Source organism: Mytilus trossulus, chromosome 2 (assembly GCF_036588685.1).
Source record: "Mytilus trossulus isolate FHL-02 chromosome 2, PNRI_Mtr1.1.1.hap1, whole genome shotgun sequence".
NCBI classification, from domain to species: domain Eukaryota; kingdom Metazoa; phylum Mollusca; class Bivalvia; order Mytilida; family Mytilidae; genus Mytilus; species Mytilus trossulus.
In genome coordinates this window covers 10,808,883-10,830,552 of record NC_086374.1, presented here as the reverse complement: position 1 = coordinate 10,830,552, position 21,670 = coordinate 10,808,883, and the positions used below count along the sequence as shown (strand labels likewise).

At 31.4% G+C, this 21,670-nt stretch overlaps 1 protein-coding gene across 2 annotated transcripts; it reads right to left on the bottom strand.

Moving 5' to 3' along the window:
• Window positions 1-436: 436 nt before the first annotated feature.
• LOC134704892 (galanin receptor type 1-like) lies at window positions 437-20,514 on the bottom strand. Of its 2 annotated transcripts, none has more exons than XM_063563675.1 (5): window positions 20,326-20,514; window positions 11,369-11,727; window positions 6,586-6,721; window positions 4,462-4,703; window positions 437-1,256 (listed from the first exon to the last, which is right to left on the bottom strand). In XM_063563675.1, the coding sequence occupies exons 2-5, from the start codon at window positions 11,705-11,707 to the stop codon at window positions 819-821; spliced, it is 1,155 nt and encodes a 384-aa protein (XP_063419745.1). In that variant the 5' UTR covers window positions 11,708-11,727; window positions 20,326-20,514; the 3' UTR covers window positions 437-818. The 2 variants fall into 2 exon arrangements, with proteins under 2 accessions (XP_063419745.1, XP_063419746.1); XM_063563676.1 differs by lacking the exon at window positions 20,326-20,514 and adding an exon at window positions 12,273-12,354.
• Between the last annotated feature and the right edge of the window lie 1,156 nt (window positions 20,515-21,670).

The following is a 21,670-nucleotide window of genomic DNA, read 5'->3' as shown; positions in this document are numbered from 1 at the left end:
CACAAGGTTTGACACGAGGTAAGTTGTCTACGACCTCACCGGGTCTTGTTACACTTAGAGTCCATGTGATATCTTATCTTTTTTCTATTGATTGTATTTCTTAATATATCAAATATACTGTCTTAAATTAAAAATATTCTTTTCACGTGGTAAAATAGATGTATTGGTCAAGATGAAGGATTGAAATTACAGTTCCTTGAAATATTGTTAATTTCCAAAAGGAAATATATGTCAACTATACATTAGTGCTTTATATTATTTATGAATGTATATTGGCTTAACATATATGGTAGACTTTTTAGATAGTCAGTTACAAAACATTAACACATTTATATCTTAATAATGGCATCGTCTCCTATTAGTAAATGATCAACATTCGTTTGGTACTTTGGTTTTAACGATCTAATCGTAACTATCGAAAAATAAGGCCACTATACGACATACACACACACATCCAATTATTTAATGCTGTTTTTTTATAGCGCACTTATTCAAACCAATTCTTATATGCTGCGTGTTAGCAGTAAAACAAATAACAATTCACAAATTGATAGGAATATAAAACTAATTATACTGGAAAAGAAAGACTGTCTGGCGTTGCTTTCTTTTTTACGAATAGAAAAACAAAATATGAACAATAAACGTATAATTAAAACTCTTTCTGTGTGTTTGCCGTCCGTCTAAGCGATAAACGACTAACCATTGACATTTCAATTAGTTAAAGTTGCATTGAATAGACCTTTTTCGTCAGTTAAGATCTGTTCCAACTGTTTATCTGTTTTTACAGTACGGATTTGAAAGCTATAATATATATATGATTAAAGAGTAACTGTTGTTTGTGTTGTCATGTACTCCGACGGGCCATCCATACCAGGTCTTGCTTCTACTGCTTTATCGATCATTGGCGTCTCCTCTTTCCTTTGTCTTGGTCTAAGAACACATTTGCACAGTTTACTGAGGAGTGGAGAACGTTTCATTATAGCCTTTTTGAATCCATCGTTAACAAAGGCATATACGAAAGGATTAACGCAAGAATTGGCATAAGATAAAGTGTGTCCGAACAGTTTGAAATAATGCATTGCGTCTGTTCTCGGAAAGTTTGGGTCAAACTGAAACCACAGCGCCACAAAATGAATTGGGCACCAGCAAACAGCAAAAAGCAAAACAACAATGGCAACCATTCGGGTAACTCGCTTTATTCTTTCCATCTGTCTATGCTGTTTACTGTTTTTAACCGGCAAGACAGTGTTTTCATTCTAAAACAAGATAGAATTAAAATGTTACATAAAATATTTGTCACATAAAATTGTTTCAGGATATACTTTTTATACTAAGCCACTATCATGATCCAAACGGATTGTTAAAGTTTCCGTTAAAAAAATGGCGGGTAATTTAAAATTGTATATGGATGTTTGGAATGAAAAGGTATTCATTATGAAATGAAACCATCTGTTTATCCAAAACATCATGTCGACACAGACAATTATTTGTAAACAAAATCCTGTATTGAGTATTTACTCATGAATATAATGGTATATTATTTAACCAAACGGTATAAGTGCTGTCATAAAAATCTAAGGAAAAAGGAAGAAAACTGATGTATCATTTGAGAATGTCAAGATATGAAGAAGAAAAACACACGCCATTTCGGTTATGTTAATGTATCAAAAAACATCGCCTGCCGTCCTAAATATCAAAGTAGCATTACAAACTACGTAATTGAGTGTCGTTGAGATAAATATTTCAGGCAATTTTTATTAACAATTTTACGAAAGTCTTATAGCAGTAAAGGAACTCATTTTTAAGTTGTAATTCTTAAAAACAGGATCATTAACAGTAATGTATTTCCTGAATTCTTCGTATACATATGATGTTTCTTCAATTACATTATGATCAAAACATTGAAATCTCAGTATAAATGTACATTAACTCAAACTAACAATAATTTTTTTATTGTTCAAAATCACACAAAAGTTATCGATTAAGTTTCTTCGATGAAATAAAAACTTGCTTTGTGTTGCATCTGCATAATTTTGTTAAATTTGTGAAATAAAGCTGATATTTCGTTTTGGATTAGTTTATCTGTTTTATGCGGTTCCATTCATTTTACTGTTCAATGGAAAGAAAGTGATTATGTACTTTGCAGTTATATTTTAGTTTACGATACTCGGAAACAAGTCTAAGTACAGATACCTATTTTTCAATTTTCCAATTCATCAATCACTTTAAGTGATATATGGCATCATTTTGATCTTACAAGACACTGAGACGTCAATAAAAGTAGCAGTAATAGAGAGTGTATAATCCATAGCTAAACTTACTTAAGGGACAATTTACATTGCTAAAGTACCATATGCTAATAGTATTGCCATAACGAGTTATACGTAATTGACTATAGAGAAAGTTTGATTTTAGTTCTGACAGATATAATAGATTAGGGTTAATAATAAAACTTATTGCTTTCCCTTTACCGATTACACTACCAGACTACTCACCACTTAACGAACGTTAGATATATATATGTGATAATTCAATGTACATTCCAAATGAACTTTATTGCATTTGAAAACGATTGAAAAAAAACCAATTCGTCCGCGTGGATTATAGTCAGAGAGGAATATGGAAAGTACATCAATATTTAATAATAGAAAATATTATCATGAAAGCAAAAAGTCATCTTCAATTCTGTGCGGTAAACAATAAATAAGTGATTGCATCTTTTTGTACGTGACTGCATATAATTGATAGAAGAAATCCTGATGAACATCAATTTTCAATTCTGATTATATATTAAACGGTAATTTTTAGAAAACGTCTGGTAGTTATGAAAAACGATACAAAACACATGTTATAATAAATAAGTTAGTAAACGTCATTGTGTACAATAACTACCACAGTAAGTAATATGATCTATGGATTCAATAAATATTTCAGATCACAAATAACGGTATAAAAAATAAGGCACCCAGAATTAAAATATTCATAAACATTATACAAATTGATAAGCTATCTAATTTATCTTTCACTAACATTGAGAATGTAAAACAAAAACTGTTACATTCAAAAGGGTATTGATGAATGGCGATCATATTAACAGAACAAGGACATAACATCATGGTAAAATAAGGAGATGTGGTTAGATAGTTACGGGTGCCAAACAGTGAGTAGTGAATAATGAATCGTAAATATGTCAAGGATAACCACTTGTTGCGGAAGCCTGCTCGAAACCATGGAACTGTAATTCAACGGTCGGTTTGTTGCAGTATAAATAAGTAAAATCACAAAAGTATTGAACTTCGAGGAAAATTCAAAACGGAAAGTCCATAATGAAATGGCAAAATCAAAAGCTTAACCACATCAAACGAATAGATAACAACTGTCGTACACATGAATTGGTGCAGGCATTTTCTTATGCAAAATATTGGGAACTGAACCTGGTTTGATAGCGCGTTTCCTCTCACCTGTACGACACGCGTATCAAATTCAATTTTATAAACAACGATGCGTGAACAAAACGAACAGACATAATGGGTAAAAAGGTCAAAATTAGGGGTACAGCAGTCAAAATAGTGTTACAGCCTCATTACATTAAAAACAAACAAATATTAAACAAAGAAGCACAAAAAAGGTATACATCAAATTTTAACAACCTTATTCATTACTTTCTTCTTTTTGTATTTCATTTATGTACATGTATGTTAAATCAAACCATAAAGGATTAAAATATTTCAATGAACTTGGACCGAATGCTTTGATTAACATTAACTTTGACGTAGAGTCGCGCGTTTGACGTCAGAATGTAAACGTCAAACAGGTATAGATATAAGATAATTTTGTCGTTCAAAGAATGAAAAGAATATAGTCTTTTAGGTATATCATTTGGAGAATATTAATTACAAGTTTACCTTGTCCTTTTTGCCGCTTGTATATATACTTATTTTGTATTTCTTCTAATATTTGTTTAATATTTAATACATAAATCAGGCCGTTAGTTTTCTGGTTGTCTTTACATTTATCATTTCAATGCCTTGTATGGCTGCATTTTTTTCTTCTCTCATTGTCATTTGGCCTCTTGTGGAGAATACTGTATTGACACTACACCTTATCCTCTAAGTTATATACACATTACAAGAAAAAGTAAAATATAATGCACACACTATGACGCTATGGACACATTAATGACGTATATATTACCAAAAGATTAATATAATTAATATATAGCGGGAATTTCTCGCTGCATTGAAGACCTGTTGGTGACCTTCTGCTGTTGTCTTTTCTATGGTCGGGTTGTTGTCTCTTTGACACATTCCCAATTTCCATTCTCAATTTTATCTCCTGATAATCATGAGGTCTTAATTTCGTCTACATGGTTACTTTCGCTAGTCTTTAACCTGATATATGTTGGGACAAAGTAATGATTACTTCCTAAATAATAAATGTAAGCCGCCTATCAATACTTACGTCTTGTTCGCCAGAACGTTTCAATTTTTGTCCTTTCCATAGATGATGCAGTATATATCCGTAACATATGACGATAGCTGTGAGTGGGAGGATAAACGTTGTTAGTACCACTCCTAATGTTGTACCTTTATTCCATTCTTCTCCCATAGAAGGCCACTGGGGTGCACAGTCCAATACTTCCGACTGATTTCTTGGTACAACCTCATAATATAACAGGAATGGTAACGATATGCACAGTGACGCTTTATAGTAAAATAAAATATCCTTTATAAATAAAACAGACATCTTCAAGGAAACTAATTTCAGCTAAAAAGTTTTTACAATATGTGATTATTGTGATTTTGCATATCTAATCGTAAAGGTTTACAGTGTTAAAACAGAAGGAATTTATAATTTACTAGGGTTTTAGTTTAAAGTAAAACTGAACATTTAATTTTACGTATTTTACTATTTCAATACAGATTTGTAGAATGCCAGTTGTAAGAGAACCGACCAAACTTTTGCCAACAATATTTAACCTTCGCATCTAAAATTCAGAACGTAATACTGTTTTAACAAATCAGCTATAAAAGGCAGATCTACACAATTTACAAACACATTTCTTGTTTCTAAGACAATTCATTATACCCCAAATTTTGTATTGTACAAGCATTTCGAAACCATAGTTTAGTTCAATATTTAGATTGCCGCATTGTCTTCCTGTACACCCTTTGCTTTGTGTAATTGTTTCATTGGCGTAACACAACCTTTCTTTACCTCGGATTTTGTTATTAGTATTCACTATATTTGACAAATTTATACTTTAGTTTCTGCCTTTTACAGCTGATTGGTTAAATCTGTGAACACTTACCTTATCAAAAAATTCATAGCGAACAAAGGATATAAACATTAACCTGTCAAAACTCCACGCAAACAAAAAAATACTTAATGTCTTTTTGTTATTAGGTATGTAGAAGTTCACGGCCATGCACACTCTATGTTTTGTTTTTATGTGTAATTCTATTTGAATCCTCCTTGCGAGTTAAGCGTTTGTCAACTGATTTTGTTTTATTATGGTTCGTACTTGTGCTATACTGTTACATCACTGTCCCATGTAATGGAAGGATTGGGATCTCACTAACATGTTTCAACCCGCCATATTCTGCATTGGTGTGTCTGTCCATGTAATTCAAGGGTTATCGTTTGTTGCTGTGTTACATATTTTTGTTCGTTCATTTTTGTTGTACATAATATAGTCCTATAGATTGATTTTTTTTCTGCATTTTTCATTTCAGGGCCTTTTTTAGCTGACTACTAGTATGTGGTATGAGATTTGCTCATTGCTGACCTATAGTATTTTTGTCTGTTGTGAAGAACTATTTAATTTGCAATCAAACCACATCTTCTATTTACTATGTAAGGCGTTAACACGTGCACGAACCTTTCCTAGATGAAAAATAGGTGTAAACTGCTACCAATCGAAACCTCCAACCGAACAAAATCTATGAATAATAACCTGTCAAAAATTCTTAAATTTTACGGACGCCATCACGAGTTGGTTGACCGTTATGGAATAACCGTTTCACAAATGATATCGGATATGTTCCTTACGTCCTAACTACAATCCCCTTCCATTTCATGAATGTGACCTACTGAATTATACTATATACCGGATTTGTTATTAACATAAGCAGCACGACGGATGCCATATGTGGAGCAGGATCTGCTTACACTCCCGGAGCACCTGAGCTCACCTCTAGTTTTTGGGTGGGTTCGTTTATCTTATTCTTTAGTTTTCTATGTTGTGTAATGTGTTCTATTGTTTGTCTGTTTGTCTTCCTTCATTTGAAGGCATGGCGTTGTCAGTTTATTTTTGATTTATGAGTTTGACTGTCCCTCTGGTATCTTTTGTCCTTCTTCTTAGACTGTAAACACTAATTACCTGTCCAAACTTCTATGCTAATAAAGACTATAAACTCTTACCTCTATGAAATTAACCTGTCCATGCTCCTTAGCTAGCAAAGGCTGTGAATACTTACCTGTCCAGGTTTATAAAGGCTATAAAATCTTACCTGTTTGAAATTCATGTAGAAAAGAACACTTACCTATCCAAATTATTAGGTTAACAAACGCTGTAAAACCTACCTGTCCAGACTCCTAGACACACAAATGATGAAGCACGTGTTGACCTCCAGTTCATTGACTGTATAGGATTAACTATTGCATGATATCGATCTATCGTCATGGCTGACAATGTCAAACATGTAGCGTGTAGAGTCACCTGTAAAATGTAATGTTAAAAAGAAATCAGATACTCTCGGTGCTTTTTAATTTTCGCGTTTCTTTTTATTGATAGTTTTTTTTCATACAAAATGACCAATGCGTTTCTTACCAGAGTTTATAAAGACAATTTTAGTATACCGCTGTTAAATAGTCATAAATAGATAAAGCGGAATCAAATCCGGTTCACCAACCAAAACAGAGGCATACACATCAACTATGAGAGGAAAACAAGGGACTAATAAAACACTGAACTGCTACAAAAAAAAAACACCATGCACCAACATACGTAGAACTATACGGACTATTTTTATAATAATGGCTGTATTCCTGACTTGGTACAATGTGATCGCTCAGCGCGACCATCGAATGTAAGATATATTGAAGTACTGGTTGATTGATGGCCTACCTATGAAATATTTCTATGTACTTAGTGTCTGATATTAGGCGTTTAGATATGGTAATTGTACATAAAAAATGTTTCTTAAGTATGTGAATTTTTTAATATTATTTTAAGATAATGCTTGTCTACTTGTAACTACGAATTCAAAATATTTCTCATTTTCTTTTTCATGTTGCGGTGTGTCAAACATTGACAGTGCAAGTACACGTTTCGTGCGAGGACCGAAGTAGTTAATCACAAAATGTATCTGGCAGAGATACAGGTCTTGAGTCAACCAAAAGAAACTTACTGAAATTATAAAATTATAATCCTGGTACTTTTGATAACTATGTACTGGTTATTATGTTACTGGAAACAACCCCAGCAAGGACACTTCAATTAAAACAACCATAGCAACTCCAAACAAAACAAGACATTTCGACATACATATAACACTTTTGAAAACAGAAGCTTGTTCAGTATCTATCAATAATTTGGGTTAGTAGGTGCTAGAAAGGGTAATAATTTAATTATTTACAATGCAGTATTTCTAACACGACGGGTTAAAATTGACCCTGATTTTTTTATGTTTTTTAAATCGGGCCAAGAAATTACAAATTCACATAGAAATAGTTGTTACAATACTATTGAGACAAAAATATTTTTTCTGACACTTTCCTTTATAATTTATAAAGCTATGATCCCTTCAATAAGCATAATTTATATTAAAAGGTCAATTTTGGTACATTTTTTCCATAATTTTAATTGTTTTAGGCATAATTAACAATGGCCGCCATCTACGATCCAAAAAGTTTTTATATTGATAAAAGCTTTTAGGTCTTAAAATTGCACAAAATCATCATATTTTGACAAAATGTCCAAAAATAGGCTTTCTTTGGAGAATATTATGTACTGTTATGAAAAGAACTGATATATTTGGCATTTAGACTTTTGAAATAGACCCATTTACAAACCAAATTGAGAACTGTTTGGTGTTAATTATAAAGTTGATATTTTATGCCATTTTGTGCCATTGGTGAACCTTGTCCAAATATTTGAAGTATATTAACCAAAACACTTAAAGAGTAGTTTTAAGAATGTACAATGAAGTCCAAGATCAAATCTTTACCCATAAGAAGTAATCAATAATAACCTAAATAAAAATTCAGAAAAATCTGATTCTAAACGTTTTGGACTGATGTCATAATATGCAAAAGCCATTGGTCATTAGTTAGTCACTAGACAGGAACGTGATACTGGTCTGTATCTGGTGAAAAGTTTCCATATTTTATATGTGTGACCAGAAATAAAGTTGAAAGATCTGTACAAAAGAACTGCCATATACACATGTTGTTGACAATTTTTAGAGAAGGACAGTTATGCCTTTAGTAAAATAGTAAGAATGGCTATGCATCGAAATACTGAGAAAAATAATTAGCTATAATAAAAATATCTCTATCGGTATTGACATACGAAGTAACGACCTTTATGATAACTTAATTACTATCGTAGGAGGAAATTAAGTTTCAAGCTGAACGTTCGTGTTATTCATTTACTTTTATCGAGTTAAATGTAGAGTAAGAAAGGGTTAATGAAAATTACAGAGCAAACATTTTTTGAATATTTGTTTCATTTTAAATAAGTTAATTAGAATGAAATTTTACCATGTTAAGTTTGATATTTAAACAGCTCGCCCAAAGAAATATTCCAATATTGCTACAATAGCAATCAATTATCGCAGGGAATTTTGATTTATTCGCATTTAATTTATTTACTATATAGGGAATTTGATTAAATTCCTGTATTAAATTAATGCTACATTTAAAGTGGAATATTCCGAAAATCGGTTGGATAACCATTGCGTTCGATAATGAAGGTTTGATTATACTGTTTCCTAACACATACCTTGTCGGTCATTGATAACAACAATTGATTTGTTGGAGTTGTTGATTTTGTAATTTGACTTTTCTGAAAATATTTTCTATTTGACTTTTTTCTTATTTTAAATCTATGCAAATGATTAAACAGAAAGTAACATCAAACTAATCATAGATACCACGATCAAAATTTTGTATTTGCGCCAAACGCGTGTTTCGTCTACAGAAGTCTTATCAGTGACGCTGAAATAAATTGTTTTAAAAAGGCATAAAAGTACGAAGCTAAAAAGCCGTGAGAATACAAAATTCCTACAAATTTCCACAAATAAATTAATGTTATCTATTCCTGAGGGAGAAAAGTTTAGTTTTTCAAAACTTCAAAGTTTTATAACCAGTAAGTTTATAATTATGACCATACCAATGATAATTCTCGTCAAAATAGAAGTGCTTATTACTGGACTGCTGATACTCTCGGGGAATAAAATTCCACCAGCAGTTGCATCGACCCAGTGGTTAAAGATAAACTCATCATATATACCAGAATTGAAATTTCGCGTCTTGCGCGGTTCGTCTACAAATGACTTATCAATGTTCACATGCAATATATATATATATATATATATATATATATATATATATATATATATACTTTATAACAGTTAAACAATGCGGGAAGGGGTCCATAAAAATCAATTTGATGACATCAGCAGAGATCCCGAAGCTACCGATGTGATATTCCAAAGTAAAATCGTATAAATGCTGAACTCTGAGGAAAATTCAAAACGGAAAGTCCCTTATCAAATGCCAAAATCAAAGGATATAATACATCAAACGAACGGACAACAACAGTTTCTGTCACATTCCTGACCTGGTACAGGCATTTTCAATTGTAGAAAAGGGAATTTTCGATATAGTATCTCCTTAAAATAGCTTCGTATATACATCGTGGTTTTCTATTACATAGAAAGAAAAACAAGAATTTATCAATCATTAGTTTTTAACAATATCTTTATAATCTCTAGATAATAATTGAGAAATGTTGAATCCATTTGAAATGAATTGCAAAAAAGAAATTTCATTTATTTTCATATATCTGTTATTGTTGTAATTTCTAAGGTCCCTTTGTGTATAAAAGATGGATAATATATTAATTTATTGATACATTGAATCTGGTTTTGTTTGAATTATTTTCAAACCTTCTCTTTTTATTGTTATGTATTTGTAGTAATAACTAAAGGCATATTTTCCCAACCTCTAGTGGTTAAAATACCAGCAATGAAAAGTTTAACAAAATTTAATTGTTATTTCTTTAATGTATATATATATATCAAATACTCCATTTCGATTGAGGATACTTTTTGATGCATCTAAGTTTTTACACATTTTACCAACGCTTGATAAATGTATTACTACGAAATTAATAAAAAGTATCTAAAGATCAATATTTGCATTAAATAACACCAAACTCATCATAGATAACGTACGTTCCATTTAAACAAGACAGTAAGTATCATAAAGTAGCATGACTTTGGTTAGAATTAGTTGTTTTAAAATCTATAGGACTATACTTTCATTGTTCGTTCACAATAATTGAAATAACTTTACGTCATTGGTTATGTTTCCATTTTTAGGACAATTATAACCAATTACAAGGCTTCTGTTTTTTGCTTTTTAAAATACTACTCAGAATGCTTTATATTCTGAAAAGGTGAATTACAATAGAAATTTGTATAAACTTCATTGACGTCACAGTTACTATTGTAACGCGAGTTGTTTTTGTATAACGCTGGAGATCGAAATAAATGTTTGTGTTGGTGTTTCTCGCTATCAAAATGCACAATATTATCCTTTACAGTTAGCATATATCGTTCATGTTTTAATTGTGAAAATTATGTTTTCTTCAACGCTATTGCTTCATCAATTCAAATAACTGCATTTAATAATTGTCGAAATACGAAAGTTCTACATTTTCTTACAAGAATCGGAATTACTCTATCGTGTCATGCTCTATATTGCTTAGGTAGTATTATTTTTCATCATTTTACACATTGCTCTCACACTTGGTATACATATAACGATACATATAATTCTTATCTATGTTAGAATGAGCTTGGAGCGTGACACGAACTTACTTTAAAATTTGTCGTATTTAAATCTAAGAAGCCAGTTTTAAATTCTTTTGTTTTGAAGATTGGTCAATCTCAATGCGCTTTTTTATCAATCAAATTTTCTTTTATAAGATGGATAGACGAGTTTTCATTAGAAAATCATGCCACAGCCAAGCTACCAAACAATAACACAGTGAACCATTCAAGATAAAATGGTTCTCTTTTCCCATTCATGTATCTTATATAATTGATATATTTTATTCTTGCATTATTTTACTTACATAGATCATATAGGTAGAAAATTTACAGATAATACTTCCTAAAATCCACGTGGGGATGACGTTATGAATAAGTGTGACTGGAACAACCATTATAATAAACATCAAGTCAGCAAAGGCAAGATTTGTGACGTAGACATTTGTAACAGACCGCTCCCCGTATCTAAATAGGATGTAAATAACTAAACCGTTGCCTATTACACCTGTTAGAATTATGAGACTCCACACAATGCTGATGATAAACACGACTGGGTCCGGAGGCCGGTCTGATTCTGTCAAGTTGGAATCGGTCGTCTCTGTGACGTAGGGTAGGGTAGTGATGTTGTACATTAAATCATACATTGTTTCTTATTCCTGATCACCTACAATAAAAGTATAAAAGAAGTATGAGCAATGAAATATTAATATTCTACTTTTATCATCTAATAGAAACGAAATTCATGTTTAGTCCTACAATTAAAGCGAACATGCTAGTATATCCTTCTAAAAGAATAGTTTGCAAATGCTATTGATAGCATAATATGATAAATATTCATTACGATTGTCCTTTCAACAAAAGGCACATTTGACATAAAACATGACATATTTCGTATAAATAAAAGCAATACTCGTGTATACTGATGTTTGATAGTTATAATTCGAGTAAACAAAATCAAAGTAACAATCTAAAACGTGGGAACTATAAGATGAAACTTACAGAACAACATAGGTACTGAACTTCACCAATATCAATCGCCAGCGAACATTGAAACAGACTGTAGATAACAACTGCCATATTCATGACTTGATACAAACCTCTCACTTATATGACAATGTTAAAAAATACCGCTAAAAGTGCGGCTGCCAATCATAACGTTACCAACTAAATATGAATGAAATACAAATCTTCTGTAACAGCTTTACTTACAAGATGCAGACAACACTCCGTTTTACTTTCTGTTCCGGTAATCGTAACACCAGCCAATGAAATTTCGTCTTAAAAATGTTGAAGATTTGTTTTAATCTGACACAACTAAGGGTACCCAGCAGATCTTTAAAACAGAAAGTAGAACGAAGCGTTTTCAGATAATTTCAGAGCAATGATTACATGATCGACATTTTAATCATATTACCGACAATTTAATTATGATTCAAGGAAGTTGAACAAAAACGACCAGAAGGTTAAGCATCGAAGATTATTAATCTGAAAATTATATTTGCAGAAACAAAGTTAATCGTAATAGGTGTAAAAACGTTCTAGGAGATAATTGAAATAGACTGATCTTAAAAGTAGAAAAGCACTATTTATTCAACTTAATTATGAAGTAGGCTGATGCATGATTTAATGAAAGCAATACCGTTTTATTGGCAAATAAAGTTAAGAATGCAGAATTTTTTTTAATTTGGTGTTTTCCTAGATCATCGGTCTGTAAAGACTGGAAAAGAGCTATACGTTCGAAATATTCGTTAGCTATATATAGAGATTGTATCAGGGAAAGTAAGGTTAATTCTAAACAATAAGCTATTGACCTATGATCGGTTAAATTAAGCATTACAAAGACACGTCAATAGGTTTAAGAACGATTTAATAATGGGCATGTCTTATCCTTGATTATGTTTTAGCCATATTGATATGAGATTAATCAATCGACAAAGGATTAGTTTTTGCACCTGCTTTCGTCGTGATTGAAGTTGTTTTAATAATGAAATGTAGAGAAAATGGACCTAAGTTTGTTTTAACTCAACATGCCATGAGAGTTCATTTTGTACAATTATTTCTTCTGTGACGAACAGGGTACGATGTGGCATATATATATATCATGGTACTAAATGGCATCATGTAAGTATTCCGAATGGTACGAAATAGCCTTCAAATAAGTCTCCCGTATGGTAAGAAATGGAATACATATTAATCTTCCATATTGTACGGTTTTGGTTTGTTATGGTCCGATCACATTACAAATATTGCTTAAGAAAACTATTTTGAGCAATTAAATGATTAAAAGAAAGGAAACATTACAGAACCGTTATATGCAAAGTGTGAAGCACAATGAAAACGCCAGGAAAGACCTGCTTCTTTAATTATATGTTGCAACCTTTACAATAAAGATTAAATATAGAAATTCATGAAATATTATCGATATTTCATATTACACAACATACAGTTGTAATGAGAATGTATTTGTTTAAACGATCATAAATAACATCAATTACGTTCTCCATACATTTCTCATCAGTAATCTTTAATTATCTTTAAATCATTGGCAATACAAAGCACAGGTGACAAACGTACGTTTTAACTATCTATAATATTATATGCAATACACGCACATGTTCAAATGAAAGTAAATGCTATGTTTTGATAAATACGTTAAGTTAATTTAAAGCCTCTATCTTGTCAAAGTATAGATCCATAGACAATTGGACTTCAAGGCATTATTATTGTTTGAACATCCTACACGAAAAGCATATACATGCATCAATATTAATTATATCAATATACTATAATTTCAAAAACATTATCTCTAGCTCTAGAATAAACTAATATATTTTAGTATTCACAATTTGCCAGGTTTACGAGTATAACTTAAGCGCCTTTCATTTTAATATTTGAATTGTTTATGAAATAAAAAGTGTTATCATCTAATTTTGTATAAGTCCAGTCGAAAGTTAATGTATTATTCAAATAACGTACCACTTCGATGATGTATTTGTTTAAAGATAAAATCTCGGTCAATGGATTTTTCGATTGGAAATAAATATCTGATTTGTAAAGTAACAGGTCTGTGTTTTTCACGAAAAAGTCCACGAGAGCTAACCTTTATTGTTTTCCCCACGAGAAAAGTCTTTAATGATTTTGATAATATTTCACTTGAAAATCAGAAATATTGAATCTAAATAAAAAAATCAATGAAATAAGTGTGTGAGAAATGATTGGCACAGAGAAAACTATCTACTAGATTTAAATGACGGAAATATAAGCAATTATTATAGATCACCATACAATCTTTAACAAATTAAAAACCCATACCGTTCAAAACATTGAACAAATTACGAAGATAGCTCCCAAAAAGACGACTTAAAGAAGAATGAAAACAAAACTTACGAAACGAATTCGAAAAGCTTTTCTGTATTGACCTTCATCCGAAACGGTCAAAGCAATATATTTGAAAATTTTAAAGCATTACAACTAATCAGGACAAAGTCAACTTTTCAAACAATTTCCTTAGTTTAGTATCAGTTGTACTTAGTTCTTTGTAGTCCATTTGGCAGTATCTATCAAAGGTCTTTATATTGAAGTATCATGTCTTGAAAATTGTATTTTGACGAGTGGTTATTCGCAAGAAATTGACGTTGATATACAAAAACTAGTCGAAAGAGCCTGTGTCGCTCACCTTGGTTTATGAAAATAATAAACAAAGAAAGCAGATGGATTCATGACAAAATTGTGTTTTGGTGATGGTGATGTGTTTGTACATCTTACTTTAATGAACATTCTTGCTGCTTACAATTATCTCTATCTATAATGAACTTGGCCCAGTAGTTTAACTGGAAAATGTTAGTAAAAATTTCCAAATTTTATGAAAATGGTTAAAAAAATTGACTACAAAGGACTATAAAGGACAATAACTCCTTAGGGGGTCAATTGACCATTTCAGTCATAATGACTGATTTGTAAATCTTACTTTTCTGAACATTATTGCTGTTTACAGGTTATCTATATCTATAATATTATTCAAGATAATAACCAAAAACAGCAAAACTTCCTTAAAATTACCAATTTAGGAGAATCAAAAGCTCAAACACATCAAACAAAAAGATAACAACTGTCATATTACTGACTTGGTACAGGCATCAACATACAAATTTTAAACACAATATATGTATTGGTTAATGAGAGTTTTCAGTTCTAGTTTAGCTCTCCGAAATTATATGCAAAATGATATAAATCTGTGCCGTTGACTAGTTATTGTTACTTCATTCTAAATTTTGATGGTAAATATATTATATATCTGTCTTTGTTGTTGTAATTCATATCAACTCCAAAATAAATACACGATGATCTTTTCATATAAGTGAGAGGTTTAGCTGACTATAAAACTAATTTAGCTGACTATAAAACTAAGTGTTTTGATTAAGAACTTTCCTTTTTGAATTTTCCTCGCCATTCAGTTTTTTTATTTATTTTAATTTTGTCATATCTCTGAAGATGTGTATTTTTGTTGTTGTAGTTTACATCTTTGAGTTATGTTTCATTGATGTATAAGCCTCTCTCATTCCAATCACAAATCATGGTCAACTGCCGTACGTGTGACATTCCCAGGACAATCTTAGTCCATCAACCTTGAATCGGTCATTCAAGGTAATAAATTAGCATTATACATACAAATTGTTTATTATCGTAATGTCATTAACCGTTTCAGAACCTACATAATTCTTTGTATAATTGTCTTACACAATAACTTTTTGAACAAATGATGTGATTTGTATCTTCGTTTTAGTAACATAATAATAAAAAGTGTCTGAATATATTAAAAATTTCTAAAGATACCAGACAACCGGTATATTGATCATATTTGGAGTTATTGTTGTATTGCCGAATAATTTTACACTGTAGACAATGTTACAATGTTAACCTTTTAACTATTCCGAATAAACATCAAATCAGATGAACATTATTATAATCTACGCCTTGACAGTTACTGTCTGTTAAACTGTAACTATAACAACCATTGTCGAGTTATCGGGCTTACGACTGGCTATGTTACCAAGTTTTCTGGTGCAAAGCAGGCCCATTCTAATGTGGTGATATTGCACCTGCTATTTTGGCTTAGGACATGCACATGACCAGACAGAGATCTGGCTTAGGATATGCATTTGCACATGTGGCGATGTTGTTCATGCATTATGGCTTACAAAACTCACGCACATACATGTGTGGTGACTGTAATCCTGTTGTCTAACTAATGACAGTTGTTATCCATTCGTATAATTGTTAGAGCTTTTGAGATTTGCCATTTGATTAGGATTTTTCCGTTTTCAATTTTCTTTGGAGTTTAGTTTTTTTTGGGATTTTACTTTTTACTGACAAAATTTTACTACCGGCCAATACACGACTTATTTATAAAACTCAGTTTTAAGTAAAGTGATGTGCTTATTGACTTTACAACTGTATGGATGCCATTGTTGATGCACATTTAAAAACTATATGTTATGCTTGTCTTTACTGTTAGTATATTGTTCATAAAATAAAAAAAAGTCTAATAATTAAGTGCGGTTTTATTTTCATATCAAGAAATTGCAGTGGCTACCGTATTTTTTTCAAATTGGATGCACATACTGTATTGTTAAGAATTAAGTAAAATAATTTTTGACAAATGATATTAAATTTTTAATGGCTTGGTAAACATAATCCTGTCAATATGACAGTGTTCTTTTTTTGTCTGGGTGCTTTTCAATAAATATGTCTTTAGTTTACAACTATGCGGTATGTATCATCTTTTGTGGTTCCATTCTTTACAGTATATTTGTGAACATGTATTACTCACTATTTATCTATGATGTGCTAGCTTTTATTGTTTACAAAAGGTCATAAACAACCTTATAATTAAAAAAATATCGTGTTGAGTCACTGAAGACGAGTGGACCCTAGAAGTTGTACTTGAATTGGTTCATATTTATATTCTTTTAACCAGTATCTAAATTTTTTATTTGTTTTAAGGAAATCATTGCTAGTACTGCATGCAATAATTCTCTATCTCTCAAGCACTGAATTGCCATACATGAGAGTATAAAGGGAAAGGCTATGGATTTTATACACAAATTTCCGTATCTTCAGTCTTGAATCAAAACAAGGATACATAATCCTTATACAGCTCTAAAACTGAGCCGATTTAAACAATTAAAGGTCATGTTGTGGTACCTTTTGTTAACTATGATTCGTGTATTCTCTGTCCTATATGTTCTCCCATTTATTTGTATTGGAGTCCTGTAATGTAATGTTGTCATTTTCTTCTTATATTTTACATTGCCATAAAAGCGGGAGGTTTAGCATGCCACGAAACTAGGTTCTACCCATCATTTTGTCTTAAAATGTCCTGTACAGAGTCAGGAAAATGGCCAGTGTTATATTATAGGCTGTTTTTGTTAGTGTTACATTTTAATGTTGTGTTCCTGTTGTGTCGTTGTAAATCTCTTATAATTGCAGCTTTTCCCTCACTTTTAGTTTGTAACCCGGATTGTTTGTTCAATCGATTTATGAGTTTCGAACTACTGTTGCCTTTATTTAGAGTTACATGGGCTGACAAATATCCTTTAAGAAAATTACGCAGTTTCAGTTGATATTCCAAAAAAAAAAAGTCGTTATCGTTAGGGGAGTATGGATTGACTATAATACGTATCTTGAGTATGTTTGTAAGCTTCAAATCCTCCTCTAACCTGTGACAATTGTGAAACAAAATAACAATAGACCAAACTGAAAAGGTTAGTTAGAACTATAGAGTTCTAGAAATGGCTTAAAGACAAAACGACAAAGCTTTGTATCAGTGAAAGAATTAAACAAATTGTTTCCTTTGTGAGATTAAAATATTCATATTAGGAAAATGAAAATTTGTAGTTGTTTGTGTTAAAATCATTTCAAGTTAGTTCCCTGGAGGTAAATTTTCAAAGCATAATAAGAACGTTTTAGATTATTTAAAGCAAAAATATCATCAAAGTAATGGCAAGGGTTATCAATTGTGTTCAACAAATGGAATTAATATGGATATTTGCATAAACAATGATTGATAACAATACAGGAAGAAATAATGGAATTGGTGGCCAAAGTATTTATCCTTTTTTCAATAAAGAAGACTATATGAGTTGCATAAAACACATTTGCATTCATAATTGTTCTAGAATAATTCGTTTGAATATGAAGTTTGATTACTAAATGTGGAAGTGTTATTAAAACTATCAACCCAAATGAAATATCAAATGAAAACACGTTATTTAACTTAAAATGTAAAAAGTGGAGTTTACAATAGAAAATTCGTTTTTTCCAGAACCATTTTTATTGATTTTACTACAAAAAATAATGATCAGTTCGTATGCGTGAGTCATACAAATAAGAGGTCTACCTAGTTATAAAGCCAGGTTTAATTCCCCATTTTCTACATACGGAACTTCCTTTACCTATAGAGGAATATGACAATTAATACCATACTTTTGAAGTGTTTGAGCTTTTGATTTTGATATGTGTTAAGGGACTTTTAGTTTTGATTTTTCTTGGAGATTTGTATTTTAGTTATTTTATTTTAGATTTTGCTTAAATAGAATTGACCAGGCGAACTAGTTGTGTCTTATTTACGTATATCTCACAATGGGTCGATGCCTCTGCTGGTGGACTATTAGTCCCGCAGAGTATCACCAGCCCAGTAGCCAGTACTTCGGTACTGGCATGAAAATACGGATTTTTGTGTTATTAAAATTTACTGTTACAAAATATTAGAAATTATATTAAATTAAAGAATGTATCTCCCTCATGCAAAGCTCTGATTCATTTCACGGATACGGCTATACTTTTTGGACCTTTTGGATTATAGCTCTTCATCTTTTAGATAAGCTTTGGATTTCAAATATTTTGGCCAAGAGCATCAATGAAGAGACATGTATTGTCGAAATGCGCATCTGGTGCCAGAAAATGGGTACCGTTAATTTTATTACTACCACTGGGTCGATGTCTCTGCTGGTGGACTAATAGTCCCCGATGTTATCACAAGCCCAGTAGCCAGTACTTCGGTACTGGCATGAAAATACGGATTTTTTGTGTTATTAAAATTTGCTGTTACAAAATATTAGAAATTATATTAAATTAAAGAATGTATCTCCCTCATGCAAAGCTCTGATTCATTTCACGGATACGGCTATACTTTTTGGACCTTTTGGATTATAGCTCTTCATCTTTTATATAAGCTTTGGATTTGAAATATTTTGGCAACGAGCATCACTGAAGAGACATGTATTGTCGAAATGCGCATCTGGTGCAAGAAAATTGGTACCATTAATTTTATTACGACCACTGGGTCGATGCCTCTGCTAGTGGACTATAAGTCCCCGCGGGTATCGCCGGCCCAGTAGCCAGTACTTCGGTACTGGCATGAAAATACGCATCGGGCGCAAGAAAATTGGTATCGTTAATTTTATCACAGTTTCATATACACATTCTTAAAGACGTTTTATATCTCGAACTCTTAGCATAAACCTAACAAAATATTATATACATGCGTATGTGTGTGTCTCTGTCTCGAGCAATAGTTTACTCAGTACCTTCAATACAATTCTAAATTATTTTATTTGTGAAAAAGTGAGTCATTATATTCAAGGTTTGTTGTAGTCAGGTGAGCGATGGAATATATATTGTTAAATATACTGTTCCCAGGGTGAGATTGTACAAATATGGAATTTGGATTTTAAATCAGAATTAAACTAGTTCTGAAACAAAATAAGCTAGAATATCAATAGGTTATGGAACTGCTTTCCGAGGTATTTGATTTTCAACAAATGGCGGGAAAAAGCTGACTTGATCTTTTACCTTTTATTCAGCATTGACATTATTTAAGTCTCAATTCGTGTAAAGACAGGAAATTTACAATCTGCTTAAAGTTTGTCAATGGTATTTCATGAGTTTATAAAAGTCTTCTGTGGAAAGAAAAGTGGCTTGTATAGGACAAAATAGTTTACCCTTTACCGTAGTAAAAACCCAAGAGGTGCGAACATCTGACAAAATTTCCTAAACCTGAATAATAAATCTTATTTAACTTGACCTTTATTTGAAAAGAAACAGTAACTGGGAATTACATTGATAGGTTATGGTATGAGACGGAATAATATTCACAGAAATGTATTATTACTGTAAAAAAAATTATTGAAAGAAATTAAAATGAACAAAATTAAATAAAATAAGATTTATTCAAGTTATTTGAAATGCAATAAACTCTTACCTTTTAAACGATTGGCATCTTTCTAAAACATTACAATAAGTGTTCAGCAGAATTAATCCGTCAATAAACTGCGTAAGAGTTGACATAACCCATCATTATCTTATTACTCCCAGCAGAAATACATTAAATGGTATTCAGAAGCAGGACTCGTATAGGTATTACAGTCGAATCAACCATAAATCGATTCATTGGTTGGGATTCAGACAAATTATGGAAATTGTGGGTAGTTTGTGAGAACCAATCAAAAATACAATCCAGTATCAATGATATTACGTATATTCATTAATACTGTTGATCTCTAAAAGCGTTAAAGTTAATTATTGCGGAATAATCACTATACAATGAAAGAAGGACAAACATGATCATAGAAGATTAATTTTCGCGTCAAATTAAATTTCACGCCATGGATAATAGTAATCATTAATAACTCGTATATATCTGGTTCGCTTTCATTACATGGTTGTCAAATTAATTTGTGTCAGTATTGAAAACCTTTGTTAACGGCTTTAAATGGTGATGCTGGAACAGTGATAATTTTAATAATAGCTTAGATTTAATCACGGTGTTTTAACGAGTATGGTCTTTGTTAATACAGTATTACTGATTCAGGACCAGATCTACTCTATTCAATTTGTTGTAATTCGCTTTACGTTTAAACAAAACTAAAAACAAACACGACTTTCATTTAAAATGAAAATTAAATGAGAACTAATATTAAAAAGTTCAGAATAAGAACTAAAAAGAGAAATACAAAGGATATTCTATTGTTCCTATTTATGTCTCTTTTATACACGGGACCAATGCAGCTGAATATTGAAAACAACACGTTTAATATGTGTATGCGTCTGAAGCGCTTTTCTGGATTTAACTTTACCGGAAACACTCAATGACTTTGCGACGACTCTCTACACACACTCAAATACCAAATTGCCTGGTATCTATGATGAGTTTATTTACAACCAATGGGTCGATACCACTGTTAGTAAAGTTTTTATTCCCTGAGGGTATCAACAGCCCAATAGTCAGCATTTCTGTGTTGACATGAATTATCATTGATATGGTCATTATTACAAATTAATTGTTCACAAATCTTTATTTTTGATTTAATTACGAAGGCTTTTCTACCCCAGATATATGTTACCCTAGCTGCATTTGGCAAAACTTTGGTTCTCAACTTTTTTACTTTTTATTTTAGGCCTTTTTCAAAACTTTTTATATTCGAGCGTCGCTGATGAGTCCTCTGTAGACGAAACGCGCATCTTGCGCAAATAGAAAACTCCGATCCTGGTTTCTATGATGAGTGTATTCATACATGGCATCTGTCAGAATTGGAAGTAGTTCGTAT

Coding starts and splice junctions, on each gene's coding strand:
- LOC134704892 (XM_063563675.1), bottom strand. CDS start 11,707: ATGTATGATTTAATGTACAACATCACTACCCTACCCTACGTCACAGAG. Junction 6,722..11,368: donor TTTCTACCTATATGATCTAT/GTAAGTAAAATA, acceptor TACATTTTACAG/GTGACTCTACACGCTACATG. Junction 4,704..6,585: donor GTGTCTAGGAGTCTGGACAG/GTAGGTTTTACA, acceptor TTTACTATAAAG/CGTCACTGTGCATATCGTTA.